At 41.8% G+C, this 22835-nt stretch overlaps 1 protein-coding gene and 1 long non-coding RNA gene across 2 annotated transcripts in view; one reads left to right on the forward strand and one right to left on the reverse strand.

Moving 5' to 3' along the window:
* Window positions 1-22835, reverse strand: part of cerk (ceramide kinase) — a 40564-nt gene that overhangs the window by 11594 nt on the left and 6135 nt on the right. The window contains exons 3-10 of the mRNA XM_044021470.1: window positions 13214-13327; window positions 11672-11794; window positions 9063-9188; window positions 8367-8433; window positions 7588-7733; window positions 1997-2071; window positions 1716-1868; window positions 170-275 (exon numbers count right to left, since the gene is read on the reverse strand). Of these exons, the coding sequence (XP_043877405.1) occupies window positions 170-275; window positions 1716-1868; window positions 1997-2071; window positions 7588-7733; window positions 8367-8433; window positions 9063-9188; window positions 11672-11794; window positions 13214-13327 (910 nt within the window). The remainder of the gene's footprint in view (window positions 1-169; window positions 276-1715; window positions 1869-1996; window positions 2072-7587; window positions 7734-8366; window positions 8434-9062; window positions 9189-11671; window positions 11795-13213; window positions 13328-22835) is intronic.
* Window positions 18924-19732, forward strand: LOC122766533. The gene is made up of 2 exons (XR_006360086.1): window positions 18924-19329; window positions 19405-19732. It is a non-coding gene; the product is annotated as an uncharacterized LOC122766533 (long non-coding RNA).

The raw sequence follows: 22835 nt of genomic DNA on the forward strand, positions 1-22835 counted from the left end.
CTGAATGTGTTCAGTCCACAATAAATCAGATAGGTTTCCCTGACAGCGCAAACTAGCCCATTTACGCCGTGGCAGGTGCAGAGCTGCTATTGAACGACAGTACATCAGATAAGTTAGCACGCAGTGTTGGGAACGCTGCAGAAAAAGATGTGGTTAATGTTTTATTTACCCTGATCGACACAGCAGCTTGTCCCTGGGGTTCCCAATGTTGTGCTCGGCAGGAAGGAACGAGACGGTGCCTTCATAGTGGTTGTGGTTCAGGAAGATTTTTGCTCCTGGAACAAAAAACAAACACTTTCATGTCAGCGTGTCCATATTTCACAATAGAGTTAAGGATAAAAGCTGCTCAAGTGAAAGCGGGCCTAAAATCTGCAGGCTGAGTATGTTTAGGGGTACTATGGGATTTATTCTATGAACAGAGATAAAATATAACATTTTAAATGATGTTTTCATTAGTCAAACATCAACTAAAAGGTAAGAAATGTTGTGTTTTTGTAGCCTTAGAATGCCACATTGTCCTGCCGTGTCTAAAATGCACCAATCTAACACTAGCTCTATGGAGGGCATTGTATTTTTTTATGTTTTATGTTTCAGCGTTTCCCAAATCATCCCATATAAAGACCCAAATCCCAAATATAATACGTGACAAGAGCAGATCTGTGCATTATGTGACGACTAATTCACAACCTAATGTTGTTTTGAATTAGTAAACGAGAGATGTTTGGCAAATTATGTTTCAAATTCAGCAAGTGTGTTGAAAGAAAATCTCCTGTAACCCATCTGTTGGTCGAGATCCAGTTTTTCACTGAGTGTGGGGCAAAACACTTCACCTCTAGATGCCACTTAATCCTACACACTGGTCCCTTTAAAGCTCGATGTCATAACAAAAGCAGATTTGTGCATACATTTCTGATTTTGTTTTACTTTTCTAAGTTCGATAAATGTTACAGGCCGCAGGAAAAGACAGGAACACTTCATATTATTTTAAATATTCATTTGCACAGACATTTTCAACAGATATGAGATATGATTTCTTTCTTTCTTTTCGTTCTTGTCGGCTCATACTAAGTCCTGTGGCGTCATTTTTACTGCGTGATATATACTGCGCACTGACACATAACCATAACTCTACAGACAGCTGTGCTGTGCCTTATTGATAGACTATTTTGGGACTTGTTTAGTTTCACCTGTCTGTTAAATGATCATTGCACAAAGGCGTCCACTTTTAATACAAACCTTTTTTTTTTTTCAAACTGACACACATTTTCATTTCTTCATGCTTTTGAAGGGTAAGACCCCAGATTTAGATTTCAGAATGATTCCTCCTCTGTGCACTCAGCCCCACTTTAATTTAACCTGGCTTTATCGCGTGCATCATAGGGCTGACACCTTCCAGTACAAGGAATGTGAATATTTATGTGCAGCAACCCAAAAGGGAGGAGAAATCTTAGCAGTGGCCGTGAGTCAGTTGAGGAAGCTCGCCTCACAACAGACCAACACACGCGTCTGAGCCCAAGGCGCGGTGCATTTGATTTATATCTTTAATCCTCCGAATCCTGGATTGAGAGCGAGATCGGCACGCTCTGCCAGTAAATCCACTCTTACCCATCATTAATAGAAGCAGGTGTGTGTGTGGTTATTACACTCTGACGCCTGGGAGCCACACCGAGACTCGGTCTGAAGAGTCACTCAAGTTTCAAGAAGCGACGGCATACCTGACAGGTCATATCTGGCGGGGCCGAGCCACCTCTTCCTCTCGCTGTCTGTCAGGACATCTCCATAGAAACCGTAGCCAAGCAACGAGACCGAGTATTTGAGGAAGGTGTCGTTGTGGTGAGCTGAGCACACGTCCATGGGCTGAGAGTCACCTGCAAAGACAGAGCCAGTGGAGCCGTGAAGTGCTGCTGCTGTAATAAATGATCAGAGCGCTCTGAGAGAACTGACACTGTGACGCCAGTCTGCACACTGAGACACACAACAACAGACTTCCACTGACCTACAATGACGTGTAAAGCAGAGGTAACTGGATCAATGGTTCCCACGGTGGCAAAGCAGATACAATCAGTGGAGCCTGTTGGAGCAGAGACACAAAAGAAAAAAAAGGGGGGAAATCCTTTATTCTAAATGTTAAAATAATAATATACACACACTCCCTCCATCCATTTCACTTATCCTTCCCGGGTCAATGGGGAACTGGAGTCAATCTCGGCTGACACTGTCTGAGAGGCGGGGTTAACTCTATTCTATCACAGAGCCAATATAAGCACTGTTTTCACATTTTGATGGAGATCAGTCTATTACACAATTATTTGCACCTGGATTGTCAAATGTTGTAGTAACTGTACTGTCCTTCTGTCTTTTTTGATGTCACTTATTACAATATTACTTGAGTAAAAGTCTTTAAGTATATGACATTTACTGTACGTAAGTGTCAAAGTAGAGGAAAATATATCAAAAAAGTGAGGAGCTACAATTTTTAATACCGTGACTTCTTTCCAGTAGAAGGTTAAGACATGGGCCTGTTCAACGTTAAAAAAAAAACTAAACTTCAACTAAATGAAACTTGCTCCCTCTTGTAGCGCTGTCAACCACCCTGTGAGTTATAAGGGCAAACTACATGAAGGCAATTTATTAGCTGAAATTGTAAAAAGGTTTGTGTGCATTTTCAGAAGACGTTGGTTTTCCACGTTTTCAAAGCGCCAATTCAGTCACGCTCTTCTTGGACTGAAGACAAGTCCTGCGATGCCGGAAATAGCCTTTCACAGGCCGCTGATTTCAGAAAATCCATGTGATCTGCTGGAACAGGCCAAGTATCCATCCAGATGTTTGGCACCGTCACATGCTTGAGACGACTGCATGGCAGAGAAGAAGTCCTCCGTGATAGAATCAAGTCAAGTCATGTGACTACGTCGCCAACTTTTCTTCTTCTTCTTATTTCATTTGGCAGTAACTAGTAACAGGAGATAGTTAGGGGAAATGTATTGAAGTAAATGTGCACAATATTTATTTAGGAAATGTAGTCCCAAATAATAAACGTCGTAAGTGAAGTACAGATAAGTGAATTTTGCACTTCAGCTTTTATTTATCAATGAGGTTTCCATATACGGGTCCTAACCCGTCTAGGGTAAAACATTTTCTAAAAGGTGTATATAACACATGAAAACCACTTAAAGAAATAGTTTACAGATTTGCATTTTAGCTTTAGCATAGGGGAGTCGAGAAATACTGAATGTGTATTCAGAAATACCACCAGTGGCACTTGGTCCGAGGCTTGAAACTGCCCACATTAGACCCACTCGTAGGGGGACGGGACCTCATTCCCAGAATGTAAACAGCGTCGGCCATCTTTGCTAACAGTTATGCTAACAGGACTGGACGGGAATGGAACCAGAAAAACAAGAGAGAGAGGATTCATCCTTTTTTTAACAAACACATCCATGTGTAGCAGTGTTGACTTTGTCTTTCCATTTCATTTATTGATGGGCGGCGCTTCATAACAGTGGTATCATGTCATGCTATCAGCAGAGGTGCCATTCAGCGTACACACCCCACAATGGAAACACAAGCCAGGTCAGGGTGTACCATTTGAAAAATGCGCTGCCTCGCTTAGTGAAAACACAGCCATGCAGAGACAAGCAACACATTTTGGATTGTTTCCATTTTCCGAAATGTCCAAAAAAAAAAAAAACCAGAATTGTCTTGACAGAACACAAACACGATCCCTGGAAAAAGACGTCAACACATATCAGTAAAAACCACAAATGTGAAATGTGGTCTACACTGGTCAACGCACCTGTCATGAAGGCACACTTCACTTACGGAGGCTTTGTTTTGCTCTCTCATGCATCAGTGCTGGCTGAGAGCTTGTTGAACCATCAACTGTCATTCATGTATCGGAACCCGTTTCTTCCTTCATTAGTGCGGAAGGGAAGTGAAGCTAAGTTGTGGTGAATGTGTTACCGGGCTTAATCCCTGGCTGCTCGGGATTCTGAGGGGCAACGCTGGATGTTACTCACGTGTTTTTGTTTCCTTCATTCATAAAATAAATCCATGGTCCTTGGTAGAGGTGCACATCTACTGCCAAGTAAGCTAAAGTTAAACTCAGTTGAATTACTTCATTAGGCTGAAGTGAGGAGACATTTCAGTCATGAAGTCAACCAGTCGGAGAGCTCTGGACCCTGTGCTATCATCAACTCCCTTCAGCCAAGAAATTAAGGATGAGAGGCAACCTCCGCCTTGACAGAAATGTTGAGTTTGACACCGACTCTTTAAACTTCAGACGTAATAAGGCTCTCTCTTTTCACAATTGTTCAAGTGTAAGAGTAAGTCACACTAAATACTTGATGATGAGAAATGATACTGTAGGGTCTATTCTAGCATTGTTTAAATCACAAATCTAACTTTTGCACAGTGCTGTAAGACAGAGACAGTGAGCAAAAGAGGAGAGTCAAATTCAACCAGCGATGTTTCACGAGGGCTCATAGAAGCATGACGGGGGGAGATCAGGTGGTGGACACAGATGAGTATCAAGATGAGCCCGCTCCTGCACTCTATCTTGACTTTTTTATGAATATCACTTATGTGGCCTTTGCCTCTTCCCCTCTGAGCTTCAAATTGAAATCCGGAAAAACAGTGCTCTGCCTCTGACAGCACCGCACTTATCTGCAGGAAAAAGAAGAAAAAAACACACTGCGATGTGGCGACATATGCCATTTGACTCCTCTAAAGCTACACAGTAAAAGCCAACTGACTTTGAATGGATTAAAGTGGTGCACGCAGATGTTCAATGATGTTCAGCGCTCAGATGTTCAATGTTTTATTCTCCTTAAGTTACTCAAGCACAGTAGTCTGTCGGTATATTCAGAGGAAAAGGAGCGTAAACTGTCACAAGGCATATCCTCAGCGGGGAAGTTCCAGTTCTTATCTGCGTTTCCTCCCCAAACTGTCTCGCCAGTATGATCTTCCTGGCAGCGAGATCATCTTTATCTTAGGGACAACAACGCGGTCTAGATGCTTTAGTGCTGCCGTTGGAATCCTCCGTGCATGAATGTATTTATGGCTGCACTTGTAACAGTATCATATAACGGCATCTGCCAGCTCTCATGAAGCAGACAAAGTGATCTTTGAACAGCATACTATTTTCTTTCTTCTTTTTTTTTTACCACCCAAAAAAAAAACTTTAAGTGTTTCAGAGTTACTGTAAAGCTGCAGTGTGTAACTTTTTGTTGTTGATGTTTGGTCTTTGTGAACAGAAGCAATGCAAAATGCTGGCAAAATGCAAGCAATTTCATCAGACCTGAGGGAGCGCTTCTGTTGTATACAGCAGCAGGGCAAGTGTGGGCCTGAGCAAGAGGCATTTATTCCGTCACATTGCGTAATGACCTCTTCCTTTGGGTAGTTTCGTGGGCACTTCTTTATGTTGCCTCCATCTGTCTTCACCCTTCTGTGACCATCCTGTCGTTGAGGATTAAGGCTTCGATACCTTAAAAACCTGCTTTATTTTCCAGAGTCCTTTGATGCAGGAGTGAATGGAGTGAATATATGATATATCTATATTTTTGCAAATGTTGCTCAAACAAGAACAAAATTGCATTTGTTGGGGGATGTTTTCAGCAGTAGATAACACATTTGATGGTCAAAGCATCAGTTGGGTGAGTTTCTTCAAATAAGCCACTTCAGCCACGTTCATTGTAATGCAGGAATCTGTGTCATGCACCACCTTCATGTCTTGCCTGCGTCTCCTCCCCTCCTGCATGCAATCAGCTCACCTGCGGCGGGAGCACACCTGCTCCCAATCCAATCATCAAGCACCTCTACTTATTTCCTGGTTCTCCGTCACGGCTCTCCTGGAAGATGTCTCAGTTCTCTAGTGCTTAGTTATTTGCTTGCACTCTGCTCTTGTTCTGCTCAGAACTTCCTGGTGCTTCCTTCACCTCCAGTTCCTGCATTAGCTCATCTCATCTGTTAACTCATCCGTTCAATAAACTGCAGAACCGCCTCTTGACTTCGCCTGCCTGCTCTTTGGGACAAAGTAAGATTTGTTGGTTTTTGTCTCTCTCAAGTCGCAGTCAATGCTCGTTATTAGATCAGTGCTTATTATTGCTGGTTTTCATGATTCAATTCATTAAAAAAAAAACATAAAATATTCCCCTTTTAAGTGTGTTGGCTATGAGAATCACAGTTTCAATTACATGTGCGAGCGAAGAGAAGGAATCTGTTATTCTTTCCGACATCAAGCCTAGTCTGTCTGATCATCAGCTGTTCTTTTCCTTGGTAGCTAATGAAAGAAGGAAACTTTTGAGGGCAAATATTAAAGTCTAGATCACTGCTCATCAACATGTTTATGCTTATTTAATGCCCTGAAAGCTCTGATGAGAGGACAGTCTTGGGAGCAAGAGGGTTTGTTTCACTTAACATCACAAAGAAAGCTAAGAATATAACCTTTAGTACTACAAACAATGCAACAACTCAACTACTTGTATCAAAATAGCAATGATGACAATTTAAAAAGCTCTCCAGAACAGTTGTTGAACATGAGCTTTTATTCCAGTGGCCCTGGGTATTTGCCGACAGCCTCGAGTACCTCAGCTCAAGAATGATGATGTGTCTTTCATCCAGTTGCATGAAAACAAAAAATTCATCCACTATCCAAAAAATACAGATTATAAGTCTCTTTTATAATCCAGCTGTACATAGATGACCTCATACTGGTCTCTTATGCACAGTGTTTCTCTGCTCATTAGAATTACAGCGATTTTCATGTCACACAGCACGTTCTCAATCGTGGCACTTTGAATCGTTGACCCTTCACGGGGACCAAGCGAGACTCCCTACCCTGTTGCCATAGAGATTATTCTTCAGTAACTGGGATCAGTGGGAGTACAGGTCTTAGAAAGGGAATCAATCACAGTTCTGATGAGGGCGATTTTATGCACAGAATAGTTCCTGTAGCGCTGAGACGCTGTAAACGCTCAATACTTGGGACTTTAAATTCACAAAGCCCTATATTTCCCACATTACATAACGGTGGACTTACATAGGTGACGAAATGGAGACAACAGTGAGGCAAGAGTTTGTTTTTTTCCCATTTAAGAAAAAGTGGAAGTTGGGTGTTTTAGGCAAATATTTGTCATGCAAGCACTAGATCATTTTCCACACAATCTGCTGCTGGGGAAAAAGACTTGTCAGATTTTCCATTTTGTCTGACTGACTGTTTACAGAATTTCACATTAAGGTATTGATGGCAAAGGAAGAAGAAGAAGAGGTTTTATTTTCGATGTCTTTAAAGTTCTCCTCTGGTCATTTATTCACATTTACAGAGATTTACCACCAACTTCCACGAAAACCTTTTAAAATATTTCACAATGCTGCTGAAAGATCGATACTAAAGATCTCTGAGGAATATTTTAGACAGGATAAAGAAAATGTTTTCTTCCTTCTTTGGTTGTTCTGAATGTTTGTTTGAGGCTTTTATTTGAGTTTAGAGGAAGAAGAACAGGGTGGGGTAGAATGAGAAAGGTTCCTTACTTCCTTCCTAAACCCTTTTCTGGGATCACTGTCACAAAAACGTGATTGGCAAGAGCTCACCTGCAGGAATGATCCCAATGCGTAGATCGCAAGGCACCAACTCTGCATCGGGATCGCTCTGGTCCACGCCACGGTCAGCTTGTGTCCTGGTGACCAACCCGTGCAGAACTTCACTGAACATTCCATCTCCACCCACACACACCACCCTGGGCAAAGAAAGCACATGTCTGAGAGACAAAAACACATCCGGGGCGGCAGGTTTAACAGCAATGGAACGCCACGCTGCTCCACTCCTGGTTGAACGGCTGATTTATTAAATGATTTGTGGAATCAGTTGAGGATGGTTAGACAGACAAGACACTAGTCTTTTCTTGCATTAATTATATCCCGCATTTGTTTCCATTTGATATTAATTATTAAGGCTGTTTTTATTACACTATACATTAATGTTTTACGTTTTCTATGACGCTCTTTGTGATTTATTTATGGCAAGTGGGATATAAATAGTGCTTGCAATTATTATTTGGAGCCTGCGATTCAAAATGAGGTTGACCATAAAAAAATGAGCTACCTCATTTTAATCTGTCTAATATTAACAAGGCCTGATCTGTAAATAATGGTGGGATTACACTGTTTAAGTGTGAGATCCTCCCAGTGGTTTGTCTCAGCGACGACACAACGTAAACTGCAGCACAAAAACTCCTGTAATAGCCACAAACTGAAATACAACTCATGGCCAAGTTTGTCAAAAGGTTTTATTACAATATGAAAAGACGAGAGTCAAAGTGAAGGACTGGTGTTAAAAGTCTGAAAGCAGCAGCTGTCGCGCGAGTACTCACCCGTCATATTTATCTAGATTGGCTTCTGTTTTCAAGTGGTCCCTGGCATGATTGGCACGCTCTGTAACTATAGAAGCAAATCAAATGATAAGTGTTAGTGCAGCTTGAATGAAAGGCAAATGCGCTGACAAAATGACTAGATGCTTTGTGGCTCGACTGGTACAGCAGGCCTGCTATTACTGGCCTTTCAGCAACAAGAGGACAAGGGAAAGAGCTGCACTTTGAAACATTAACTTCAACACTTCCTGCACAAATAATGTTCCCAAACAGCACACAGACACACAGTGGCCTAAAACTCTGTAATTCAGCGATTTCATATTAGCCTGCAAAAATGAGCCCAGAGCCTCCAAAAACAAAATTTCAACAGTAAATCTGTTTACATGGCATGTGATACCAACACAGATACAATCCTGCAATTCATAGTGGCTGCAGCATCCCCAGCATTCATCCTGATTGACTATCACTACCCCAGACTATGTGAAGCTCTAGCAAGCACTTATTGAATAATAGATGTGTTTAGATACCCAGGCTTATCAACTATCACAGCTTCCATTAAGGTGCAGATGTGATTAATCGTGCTAGGAGCCAAATCATATCCTTTGCACAGAGGCCGCGGTGGCCATGGAGATCTATACGGCATTCACAAGGACTCATTTTTTATTTAAATGTTGGGGAACACTCCTGACGGGGACCCACCAATCACATCGGCTGAGATGCAGGCACGGCGAAACAGTGGAGCCACCTTCTGCTCGTAAATATGCTTCCCACGCCGCTTTCCGCCGTAGGGATTGATGTACACCAGGAGACTCTTGGGCCGGTTGGCTGCAAAGTGAGTGAGGAGTATGAGATAGTCGTTAAAAAGCCCCAGTGTTTACTCCCCACACACACACAAATGTGTAGTTGACAGCAACTTGATGAAGTTTTCATTAACTGGAGACCTTTCTCAAAAAGCTCAGTCAAACTGACTGCTCTCCCATACGCGCTGCTCAAGAAATAAATAATGTCTCCACTGGATATGCGAGGAGTGTGGGGCAATTTGGAGGTGCTGCATCATTTGGTGATAAACCTACAAAGTGCTCTGATGAAGCATACTAAATGGCTTGTTTATGGCTGCGGTGGAAGAGAGCGTTTAGGACAACAAACCCAGATCGCTTAGAACAAAGCAGCAGCTCGAGGAGAAAAACAAACGCTAACTGAGCACAAACACGAACGGGGTGATGTAAAGGTGCGACATCTTCACAACCAACGTCGTTCATTTCCTTGGACTGATTTGTCTTTGTGGGAGTTTCAATTAGCTCGTTTTATTTCATCACGCAACCTTTTTAAAGGGCTGATTACAGTCACTGCGTCATACCACATGTCCCGAGGTGTTAAAACAAACACTAAAAAAAAGGTCTAACGTGTCGTGTATAACATTAAGGTAATGCATTATGAGTTTTATATCGTGTTTGGCAGGTGTATAATCACTTAAAAGTGCAGGAAATGTGCTCACAATCTTCCTGAACACAATCCAGGTGATCCAGTCACAAGTTGACGGCTCCAAACTTCATAAGTGTCGGGGATGTTTTGACGTACTAATCAGTAATATAATTCATTTTAAAAAATGTGCAATATTACATACCCTTTGTTTTTGGTACTTTGATGGTCAGCAGTTTATGAACAGGACTCATGGCACTATGTAAAATGTCAGTGTTGAACACTTTAATTTGAATAAATGTCTGTTTATGACGAGTCAACTGGCAGCGCATTATTTATATTTTTTATAGTACTGAAAAAGATATTGTGACAGGAAAGCATTTAAAAATCCGATTATGTTAGTCCCTATGTTGAGTACCCTATAATGAATTGTAATGTACAGGAGACTGAACTGGGTGTGACAGTGAACATGCAGGTACTCGGCCATTATTCATTTGTTTATTCACATCTGTGAGCTTTTAGAACGGCTGCAATTCCCAGTGTAGCTCCCCTTAGGTTAATTCTACCCGTGGCCCTCAAAATCTCTTGAAACGCCTTTATGGAAAAAATGCTGTAAGCGGAACACGTAGGGCTTCGTCACTTTCCCAGACATGCTTTGAACATACTGAATACTGAATGTGCAGCTCACAATAAAATAAAAAGACAATCTCGACATTTCAGAATGTGACAAAAGGCAGCGTCATGAATCAAGCCGATGTTATGGAAAATGATGAAGGGGAACAGTTTTCTTTGCCAGACAACAGCCCATATAACACATACTGTAGATGGTGTAAAGTATTTATTTAGGTTTCCTTGTGGAGTTTTTAGTATTCCAGTTGTTTAGATATTTGTTTTACTCTGGAGTTCATCCTGCATGTGTGCGTCTTCCCAGTTTTACTTCCTGCTCTTTACGTCCTGATTACCTCATTAGTTTCACCTGCGTCTCGTTAGCCGTCCGCTGAGAATATACAGCCTCTGTGTTTGCCTGTCGGTGTCTTCCTCATTTCCTCACTGCAGTCTTTTATTTGTGTCTGCTTTGCCCTGCCTTCACCTGTTGCTTTTGGATTCCCTCTGCCTCTTCAAGTTCCCTTTCACAGTAAGATTTGATTTATAAGATACCTTTTTAGTTGTTTTTGCACACTAGCCTTGCTTTTGGTTTCTTCCCTTTTACTAAAAACCGACAAAGTGCATCAAAAAATCTGTGAAAGCAAACCAGAGGGACTGGAGCATGGGGCAGGTTTAGTCAACACCCGTAATCGTATACAAACAATGCTGTGTCATCGGTACTTGCTGCGTCGGTTTGCAAGAGGACAGGTTTGGACCGTCACTCGCCGTCACTCTTCTTTTGCTTTCGGCATTTCTTCTGCCTACGCTCTTCACTCTTTACAGCGCTCTGCGCTCTCGTCGGTCAAAGTCACCGACGTGAAAGACACAAACTGTCGTAAAAGGGGGCAGAACAAAAATCAAACATGCCAGACGTTCTGTCAGGAGGTTGTAAGATCCGTCCTTGATTGTCATTCACCATGACACACTACACGGTATAAAACGATCCATTTTTGAGGCTGAGGGCTCCCAACACCCCACGTCTGTCGGCTTGGGTTACGATCGTGCTTTAATCGCGTAGTCTGACCTTGTAATTAGCCTGACAGTCAAATGTCAGCAGCTTTTAAACAAACAACTCTTGGACCAAATATTTATAATATACTAATTAAAATATTCCATAATTATCCGTTTCCCCCCATATGCATGTGAACATACAACTTTCCTAGTGTAGATCAATGCGTCCATAGTGATACTGATGAAGTATTCCTCCACACATCTGTTATAGAACATCATTAAATGGTACGTACTGAGTAGTGACAGCTGCTCGTTGATAACTTGGATCCACTGCTCACACAGTGTTTGACTGGCACAGCGGAAGGTGACATCGCTGCAGCGCCACTGGTGCTGCGCCGTCCTCTTCACATATGCAACTGCAGAGAAATGAAACGAGGAGAAAAGAACCAAAAAAAAGAACGTGGGGGGTAAAAGGAATGAAACATTCAAGAGTATATACAGTAGCTATACTGATAGAGTATATTTTGTTCATTTGATAGTCCTTCCACTTTGTGCTATAACCTATTCATTTATCAAGCATCCCTGACTAGCTGCTCCTTCGAAAACACTGTGTCAAAGGTAGTTAGATGCTATCATGAAGACTGGACATTCTGAATCTGTTCCCCATGAGATAGTATCAAGCTGGTAAATAAAGCCTCCAACAGTTTTTGTCTATTCATATCATGTTTCCCACACACACACTTTAAAAGTATGTCCACAGAAATGAATCACTTCTGTGTATATTTGGAATCTAGGGCAGGTCCTTTTTTACGTCACCAACGAGGTATCCTACCTTCTCTATAAGTTCTGACTGAGCTAATGGTGGACATGAAGCCACGGAGCACAGCTTGACACTGACCAGTAATGTGAGTGAGAAATAAAGTAGAAAGCAGAGACATTAGAGTCACATGAGAAGAAGAATATTGACATTTCGGGCCATTTCTGACAGCAGATTTACTCCCTAAGCAAATGACTAAGCACGCGTCTCCTTCATCAGATAGAAAAGTTAACTTTTCAGCTCCGGCATCCACATCATTTCCTGTATCTCATACTTAGAGGCAGGGAGAAGATGAGCGGGACTAAGATCTCCCTGTAATACGTTACATGATCGGGATGTAAGTGATGGGAAGCCTCTTTGAAGCCAAGCACGCACAGATTGTGGGGATGCAGCTGTGTCGACGCCGGCAAACGCTAACATTAATATGGTCGTTTTGCCTGTGATAAATAATGTAAATCTGATCTTGTTTGAATATAATCTAATGGCTCAAAATCAAGCATTAGCTCCTAGATCACTGGCATGCTGCCATCTTAGACGCAGTCAGCTAATCTGTGAGTGTGGGGGAATCTACAGGCTTATTCCCAGCGTCAGATCCCATGTGATTGCGGTTCTTGGTACACTTACTCAAACCTGTGATGTGACATGAACCCAGTGTGAGTCTGTCCCTATATCTGTCTGTATTTAGCTGCTTCATCCTCCACACGAGGGTCACAGGGGGAGCTGAGCCACACAGAAAGGCTCTTGTTTTGATCCAGGATCTGACCCGGTGACCTTCTTGCTGCGCTGCAACAATGCTGGCCACTGTAACACCATGTGACCGAGTCTAATTCTAGCTGGAATGAAGCAAAGATGTCTCTTTATTAAATGGCAGTTAAGTATTCCATAAAGAATAGTGTTCTCAAAATAAAAGCAATAAAAGACATGGAGTGACCCTGAATGGCGAGAAGACTGAGGGAAAGGTTACTGTATGTGGGTGAAAGATAGAAGAAAGACATGAAACAGGAAGCATGCTTTGTACCTGTGAATGCGTGAGGATACAGCCCAGTGACCCGCTTGTCCTTTCTCTTGGTGTCGTTGTCTTCGGCCTCGTGCACGGCCACGATTTCATACACCTGAGCCGCCTGACTGTGAGCTGAGGACGGTACAAATGAGTGAATAAATTAAAAGAGATAACAGTCAAAAACAAGATGTTGTTTTCCTGTCACAGTTGGTAACGTTCTTCACTTTCTGACAGGAAAAAAAATGTTAAGAAAAATACAAAACAGCACTTTTGTGAAGATGAACTCATCCTCGTCTTTTCATGTTCACGGCGATCACATCACGACGGGTAATATTAATGGGTTTTTATTCACATTTATGGTCTAACTGAAGCTACGCTTTCACGATAGGAGACTTATCGGTTGATTGTAAAAAAAACCCAACACATATTAGGTGGGAGGAATGAAATGGCTGGATCACAAGAGAGTATGACTCATTTTCAACAATCACGGAAGAACATCAACAAGTCCAACTAATCATCTCAGTTTAAAAGACGTCATCAGCACGCACTTGTGGTAAACGACAGAACAAGATGAATCATACGCTGACAATTGCTCTGTTTATTCAAAGAACAAGGAAGTGGCCATGTTGCAGTGATCAGTGCTTCAATGAGAACCCTTATCTTATATTTAGAACAGTAACACTAACTGTGCTTTAGAGAAGAAACGAAAAAGCATCCGGGATTATTTCTCCTTGGGGAATGGGAATCAAGCTGCTGTGAGTGACATTATCCTTTGTCTAACTTCCTGCTTCTTGTTGACTTTAGCATTAGCTTGTATGAACACATTTAGTGGTCCAATCGAATGCTTTATAAGATTTACTTTACAAGATTTAACAGTCAGAGCCCGGAGACAGAATTAGATTAGTGACAAATGTCTGAATAAAGCGCAATTAAACACACATTTTAACTAGCATTTAATTGACAGTTGCATTTAAGCTGGACAAAAAGATTGGGGTAAAATGGGAATTTACATTCCAACTCCAAATTGATATAAATCAAATTAAAATATGGGGAAACTGTGTTGTGGGAGTAAATCTCTCCACTGTAAAATTTCCCATATTCAAATTCAAAGAGCAAAATTCGGAGTGCTCAAGCAAAACATATAGCTTTTCCACAAACAGAAGAAATTCACTTTCACTTTTGTAACCGGAAAATGACAATATTGCTCGCAAAGAGTTTAACTGACCTCTTCAACTGCATCTCACCCTCTCTCTCTCTCTCTCACACACACACACACACACAGATCTCGCCGACAAATTTATTCAGGTGATATAGTGAAATGGATGGGAGGAATGCATGACATATTATTTCCCTCCTGGGAGTCAGAGGGAATAGGATTTCATTTCTTTCTCAAATAAAGATGATGCGGCATGCAGGCATGAATAACTTTATGGCCATCGATATTCACACTTTGACAAATAGGAAGAAGACTTATGGCCGTGTGGGTAATGGCTTTATTTAGAGAATGAGGTGTGTATTCCCACTATTTGAAAAATTACATCCACTGCTCTGCCAAAGTGATTGTTGGTGGGATTTTAAAAATATAAAATGTATTAGCTATTAGAATTAGTTAGTGATACTTTATCCTTCCATCTATTTTCACAAGGGGCCAAAGACGGATCAGGTCTTCCATTTCTCACCTAATTAACATATTCATTTTGAAGTTTTCAATTACTTAACAGACGTCGTTGGTCTTATTGGAAAAAACGAGTTCGACCACCAGAGGAAAGTGCTGAGAGAGAGAGAGCGAGAGAATGTCAGCATCGTGAGCTGACAGCACTAACTGACTGTAGCGTTATTTTTTTTCTTGTAAAATAATTGTAGCTCTGGGGAACACACGCTTGTCAAAGATGTTTTTAAACTCATCCCAGAACCTCAACACCCACACAACATGTCTTCCATACTCAACACTTTAAGGACGAGAAAACGAAGGAGTCAACCGGTAGTTTTGAAGGCCTTAATAATTCATTATTGTGTATGAGACTTATTTTCATGGGCTGTGACCTTTTGATATTTGAGTTGCATTTCCACAGACTTCAGTTTTTCAGTGGTCCAGTTTTATTCCCTTGTTTTGGTTTCCTGTTTTACTCTGTTAATTACTTCCTTGTCTAGTTTTTACTTCCTGTGTCCTGTCCTGTTTTCTGTGTTAACTTTCCCCTACCTCCCAAATGTATTCAGTCTCTTTTCTCCACAATGTCTTTGTTGGTTCATCCTGTTCTGCTTCATTCAGGTTTTTTTTTTTTTCCTGTTTATGTTTTTGCCTTTTTTGTGTGTGTGTATTTCTATTGAAATACTTTTTTTGTTTCATTATCAGTCCTGCATTTGGGTCCTATTGTTTTTGCAAACCTGACACTTCTCACTGTCTAACACTTGTGCATGTAGTGGTGGGACTCGACTCGTGAAAACGACTCAAGTTGCTGATTTAAGCAACCCTTCCACATTGAGTGCGATTGTACGTACATCAAGTAAGTCTGCAGAAGCAGTATGACAAGGAACACCGTCAGTCGCGCCCCCCCCCCATCATCGAGGTGTGCTGACAGTACAGTCACGGCGTACGGAGCAGGATGTGCGGTGTGAAATATCATTTCATGCGAGCACGAGAAGACATGGAAAAGCGGATGATCTGTGGTAAAATGACAACTGTCAATTTAGATGACGATATTGTAACGACTTGTATTGGATTTGAGATAATTCATGCATTTGCTGTTCATTTTCATATCAAAGAACCCGGAGTGGTATACATTAGAAATATCTTATCTATCTTGTGTCCTACACATTTGCATGTTCATTACCGTGATCTCCGTGGCTTGCGGTGAAATCCGGCAACTGTAAAAATGTGTGAAATCTTTTCTGTGTAAACCTGATAGTCAAGCACATTAAACACTAAGTCTCTCTCTCTCTCCCTCTCTCACACACACACAACTCGGTCATTAACCCCAGAAACAAAAGACAAAGAGTGTCTTAGGAGGGAAATGGGAACAATCGCTGACATTCCTACTTTCTTACCCTGTTCCAATAACCCTGCCACACACAATAATCTCATGGCACACACATTCCAGTTCAGCGCGGTGCCTAAGCTACATGCTAAGCCCTCGGCCATACAAGCCAGATCCTCTCTACTCTGCACTGACACACTTTCTTTGTGCTTGAACAGAATCTTCGCCCTGGCAGTCAGCCACTGTGCTCTGTCTATTCACACCACAGGGCTCAGTGTGTTACTGTGAGCTGGAGAGGTCCACTATGTGCAGACAGACTTTCAGGAACTGAAGGGGGAAAAGGTTTATTTCCCACTGACTGGAACTCATTCTGGGCTTGAAGCAGAATGTTTTACATAATTGTGTTGTTTGCAGTACAGTGCTGGTGACACCTGAGAACACATGAGACCCAAGATCCAGGTCCTGGAACAACCCTGGAATCAAAACTTGCTACTGCTGCCTCCTTTGAGTCCCTCCAAATGAAAGACTTGAATAGAGGACAAGTCCTAACATCGCCTGGAGGCAAAGTATGAATGATCCATCGCAAGGAGAGTGATGGAGAGAGCAGAAAAATGACATTCATAGCATAAGTGATTAAAATGAGCCACTGTGTTTGGGGTTACTGACTCATTTCACTGAGACTGAGCCAACTGTAAACACGCGAGCTGAGCACAGACACTGAAAACAAAAGAAAACTGCTGTCCTCTCAAGGACTTAATTGCTACGAGTTCAGAATTTGCCCATAAAGCCAGCGTCTGATGTTTTCACACTTTGTTTTTTGCACAAATAAAAAACAAAAAGGTGGGGGGGGATGCAGTTATGCAGCCACGAGTGTGTGTTCCATAATCTGACAATGTAGTGGATACAGTGGAATGAATCATCAGCTTCTGGATTAATCTGTGCTGCATAACCAGCAAAGTGCTCTCTCTAAGTTTTATTTTTCACTTCTTCTCTGTAGTTAATCTCAGAACTGCCGTTAGGCCGATTTAATCATTGATTTCCTTCCTCAGGAGTTAACCATGGGAAACAGAAAAACTAAAGCAAGTCCATTTGCTGATAAACAACTGTTGGAAAATGACTGAGAACCATCACTGAGACATCGATTTCCTTAGAAAGCAAAAGGAGATTCATTTGGTTCTATTGTTTTTCAGTGAGAAGTTTTAAAAATAGCATACAGTTAAGTATCCAACGGGGGCATTTTGGCAGACAACTGTAAACCTGTCAGGTTTCAGATTTCCCACACGACAGATTCAAATTGACTGCTTTGGGAAGATGGCCAAGTACAGTCACAAATGAGAAAAAGAAGCAAAAAGACGGGAGTTCTCTGAGCATATGTAACCAGACCTCAAATTCTGCCAAAACCAATGTGATGCTTCGCCCTGAGTGTGAATGTAATCCCCGCAGCTTTCTCTATTGAGCCACAAGTCCTCAGGGTCAATGCAGGGCACAACTAGTTCACACTGGAACCACGTGAGACGGATGAACACTTGCACGACACAGTGAGCACAGTTAAACAGCCACAATCAGCTTGGAGATATTTGAACAATCTGTGAGTTATGTTATGTTTTGAATGGACTTGTACACCAGTGGCTCATTAAAATTGGGTTCGCCTATTCTCAGAGGGCCTGTAGATAAAATAAACCCAAGAATCAAAAGACATAAAGACAAAAAAAATGAAATCTAGTTTTTCACTTACCATCAGATATCAGATGTTCCTTGTGACTACTTATGACGTCCATGTTGTAAACACTGACGACAACAACCTCTCGTCTTAGTCTTTTTAAAATACAAACTAATCCTACAAGTGTTCATGTCACTCATATAAAGCTGTAGTCCTACTTTACTCTACAAATGTACTGTACAATGTATAGCCTGTCAATGACAGAACTCACTGCCTAATAAAGTGGCCGTACAAGGACTAAGGACTAAGAGCAACTGGTCTTGGTAATAATTGTATAATAATGGAAGAAAGAGGATCTTTGTGTTCACGTAACAGAGCTTATGAGGCCAGTTAAATTCATCTCTCCTGGTAGAAACTCAATCCAGCTGTAATTCAGTACAGAGCTGCTGTTCACTGTGGCGGTCATGCACACACAATAAAGGAAGAAGTGTGTTGTACCTTAGGTGCGCAGACGTTTGTAGCTCGGTGGAAACCTATATGTTACACTAGAATACCCCTGGATTTTTCTTCTTTAAAGAGTAATACTGTGTACCCCAAGTGAGACAAAAATGTTGCTTTGTTTGACAACATTCTTTTCATTTTATTTTCACTTTTCGAAAGGGCGATTTCACATGATCCCTCGCAGGCTTCCCACCACTGCGTCGAGGCCCAATCCCATTTCTCATCTACGCCTTGGGCCTTGGAACGGAGTTATGAAAGGCAGTGGTTAAAATCTATACCGTGTCATAAACAGGATGGACATGTTTTTGCCAGAGAATCATCGTTAAGGAAAACACAACAACAAAAACAAAACAAAAGCCGTACCACTGTCAGCTGTTGACATATTGGTCACGTGGGCTTGTCTGCAGCGAAGTCTGTTAGTTGTTTTGTTTAGTTTAGTTATTGTGTTAGTGTAGGTTTAAAATCACGTTAACTTCATGTCACTTTTGGTGTGGGTTTGATTTCCACTACCCCTTTTATTTTGGTAAATGTCATGTCTTCCTGTCGCGTAGTTTCCTCAGTTGTTTTGACACATCTCCCCTAATTCCCTCATGCACTTCACCTGGTGATCCTTTAGTAATCACTCGCACCTGCCCTTGATTCCTTCTCCTCTATAAGTGTCCCCAGTTCCCTTGTCATTGCGTTGTTTATGTGTCCAAGAGAACACGTCTGAGCCCAAGAGCCAAGTCTAGTCAAGTTGTGATTTTGATTTTGTCAAGTATGTCACGATCCCACTCTCCTCCACTGCTATTATTCTTTGTTATTTTCCTCCGTGCTGCTCTCTCAATCTCTCTCCCCTCTCTACAGGAGGCGTGGCTGACCTACTTCCACTGATGACGCTGGTGATCAGCAACACCTGCGGCAGCTCATCCTCACCTGCTCCTGATGAGCAATCAGGAGGCTTCTTAAGCCTTTGCCGTCCCAGTCACCAGCGTCAGATTGTTTTTGCTCTACCAGTGGTAACGCTTATGATTTCTTCAGTGATATCTGAAACTCTGACTTCTGGAATATTTACTGGTGTTATTCTGCTTCAGGTCGCCACGTCTCCTGCTTCCCTGAAAGCTGCGGATTCACCACAACCCATCTTGGCCGTTGGAACCTCCCCTGTCCCTATTCCCCATCGTGAGTCTGATCCATCCAGCATTCCCCCACTCACTGACTCTCACCCTGGGCTCTCACCATTTCCCGGCACAGCTGCATCAGCAATAAACCTTGTTAAACCGTGATCTGTCTCCTCTGCATTGTCGGGTCCTCTTTGTAGTCAAACCGCTCTCATTAGAGTGAAACCGTATAGTCTAGTTTAGTTTCTCCTTCTGTAAAGACGTGATTTTGATTGAGGAAAATAAACACTCTGGAATCATTCGTCGTGTCTCCTGTCTCGTGCATTTGGGGCCAAGCAGTGTATTCACCGTTCCTAACAAGTGGAGACATATCAAGAAACATATTCAATGCCTGTGAATACTGGTGTGAACCAGTTTGATGTTCAGTATACAGCAAAGTCCAGTGAGTAACGATAGCTTCCACTCCTTTGAATTAATTTCCCCTTTTTTTTTTCAAGACCGCTCATTACAGCTGGCCAATGGTGCATGTTGTCAGAGTCAGGATCTTTATTGTAATTATTGCAAGGTCCTTGTGGCTTTTTCCCGTTCTCAAAAAATGAAGTAAAATAAAAAAGTGGACAAAAACACACAGGCACTTGGCTGCAGTTTGATCATGAACCCAAGTTGAACTTGTTCAACTTTTTGATTGACTCTTCAAATGGTTCACAAGAATCACTGCAAGGAGCACAATAGTCTCCATGGTGCAAAGTTTTTAGACAATGGGCCCTTTGCTCAGCACACATTATGAGCAGGAAAAGCACTGGTGGGACTGATTACATTAACAATAGCTCTGGAAAATGTGACAGTGAGCCCCTATGAACAGTCGGGCTGCAACAAACTAATTATTTTCATAATTGTATAATCTGACGATTATTCTCAAGTAATTGCTTGGTCATGGAAAAATGTTGATCAGTGATTTTCAAACCTGGCAACGATTGATGTTCTCAAATGTCTTGTTTTGTCCACAAACCAAACTGTTTTCAGGTTTAATGATTTCTTTGTTATATGGAGCAAAGACACCAGAAAATATTCACATTTAAGAAACTGAAAAATCAAGACTTGTTTTAATAATAAAAAAAAAAAAACACCCTCAAACGGATTATCAAATTAGTTGATGATTAAAGGCCTTTGCATGTTTGAAAATATTTGTGTCCAATCGACACAGCATTCACTTCGGCCGAGGTATATTGCAACTGCTATATTTTTGGGTCGTGGTCGACTTTCCTAAGCCTTCTTTTCCTGACGAATTCACAGCTAACCAATCAGAACGAGTGTTATTGACGACGTACAGTCGACGAATTCACAGCTAACCAATCAGAATGAGTGTTATTGACGACGTACAGTCGACAAATTCACAGCTAACTGATCAGAACCAGTGTTGTTGATGACATACAGTTGACAAATTCACAGTTAACTGATCAGAACCAGTGTTGTTGATCAGTTGACAAATTCACAGTTAACTGATTATTGACGGATTATTTTCACAGCTCAGAACCAGTGTTGTTGATACAAATTCACAGTTAACTTGTTGTGATGACGGAAAATTCACAGCTAACCAATCAACACGAGTGTTATTGACGACGTACAGTCGACAAATTCACAGCTAACTGATCAGAACCAGTGTTGTTGATGACATACAGTTTGTTTCTAAAACCCCCGTTCTTTTTAATAAAAAATAACTATAAAACAATTACAAGACATGTGGAAGGCAGTTGAAATGGAACTTTACTTTTGTCCCGTATATTTGCAACACGTCCGGTGTGCAAAGACTTTCATTTAGTAATTGATTGATCAAATAATTATTTCAGTCCTAATGAACAGTGAAAGTGAGGAAGCTGAATAGAACTCAGCCAGTATTTATGCTGGTGATGACCTTATGTAACCAACTTTAGAGACAGTATTTGAAAGTGAATCCCAATGACTTGGTGATGTTATGATGGTTCAACGTGTACATGCGATAATGTTTGGAGTGGAATCATGACTCGTACTGCTTTCATACAACAGGGCGGCATGCCACCTTGCAGGATTCCTCTTAACATACTGGTTTCTTTTGCACACGTCGACATAATGTCTGCGAATTCCTCGTCACGCCCTAGATGGTTTGTTGTGGGTGTTGAAGTGTGACCGAACCTGAGCCATCATCAGTGCAGATGGAAAAATGGGAGAGTCTTGTCGATTCGGAGATGACTGATCATTACCTCGGTTTATCTCGTACAGTCATGTTTGCTCGGGAGATTCTATTTCTGTGCGCATCTGTGACAGCGCAGCACCTGCCCTTCATCTGCTTCTACTCCTCCGACAACAACAAGCTGTCATCATTTTTACATTCTGCTGTTGTCCTCTGCACCCTTCCCTCCCCTCAGTGAATCAATATGTAATCCCTTTATTGTTACTGTGGTTTGGCAGCGACAACGTGTTAGAGGACAAGCCAGTGCAAGCTTGAGGAAATGCTTTGCACGCTTTGGTGTTCCCACACTATATTTGTTGTGTTTATGTCATTCTTGTTTTGCTTCTACATCTTGTGACGTGTGACGCAGGTGCAAGAGAGAAGATAAGACTTTATGCTGAGGGTGTGATAGAACTGTGAATGTTGTTCGGCAGTCAAACTAAAAATAATAAAGAATTTTTGCCGCCATGCTGCGTTTAAGTGGAAGCGAGATCTTTGTTGTACTGCGGTTCATCCAAAATAAACGCGGTGGATGGCTGACCATGAAGACAATAGTGAAGCGTTACACATATTTGACTCATTGCTAACAGTTATTAGTTTTAGTTTTTTAGTTTTGAGGTACGAATCTGAACTAAGCCACAGGTAAATAAATACAATAAAGCAGCAACCCACACACTTTACCCCCTCACCAACAATTCCTCTGTATCTCTCCTTCCCTCTGTAGCCATCTCTGAATACACAGACAGGGAGGCTGTGCATTGAGCTCCCAGCTTTAGATTACAAAGCACAGATCTGCCTCGGTAAACATGGCAGCGAGCTGTCAGACAAGACTTGGATTTCTCCCAAGCATAGTGATTCTGTTAAGCCGATGCTTAGGCAAGCAGATGGAGAAGAGAGGACAGACAAGGTGGATGTAAAAACAGGAGAACAGTCACAGGAGGTGCCGTGAAACTGCTTGTTCACTGCCCAAGCCAAAAGTAGCAGTTGACAGAACATCACGTTGCAGACTTCCTTTCTGTAACCTTGCTTTTTCGGAAGAAAAACTGTTGGATGGTTTCCATCCTAGCAGTGTGGCTTAAGCAAAGGCTGTGGCCATTATTAAGTCACTTTGGCCAGACGATGAGATGATTTTTTTTGTGTGAGCACTGGAGGATAATGCCTGTATTGACGACTTTGCCTTTTTAACCAGTGCAACCCA

The sequence above is a fragment of the Solea senegalensis genome, linkage group LG3 (genome assembly GCF_019176455.1).
Source record: "Solea senegalensis isolate Sse05_10M linkage group LG3, IFAPA_SoseM_1, whole genome shotgun sequence".
In the NCBI taxonomy this organism is placed as follows: domain Eukaryota; kingdom Metazoa; phylum Chordata; class Actinopteri; order Pleuronectiformes; family Soleidae; genus Solea; species Solea senegalensis.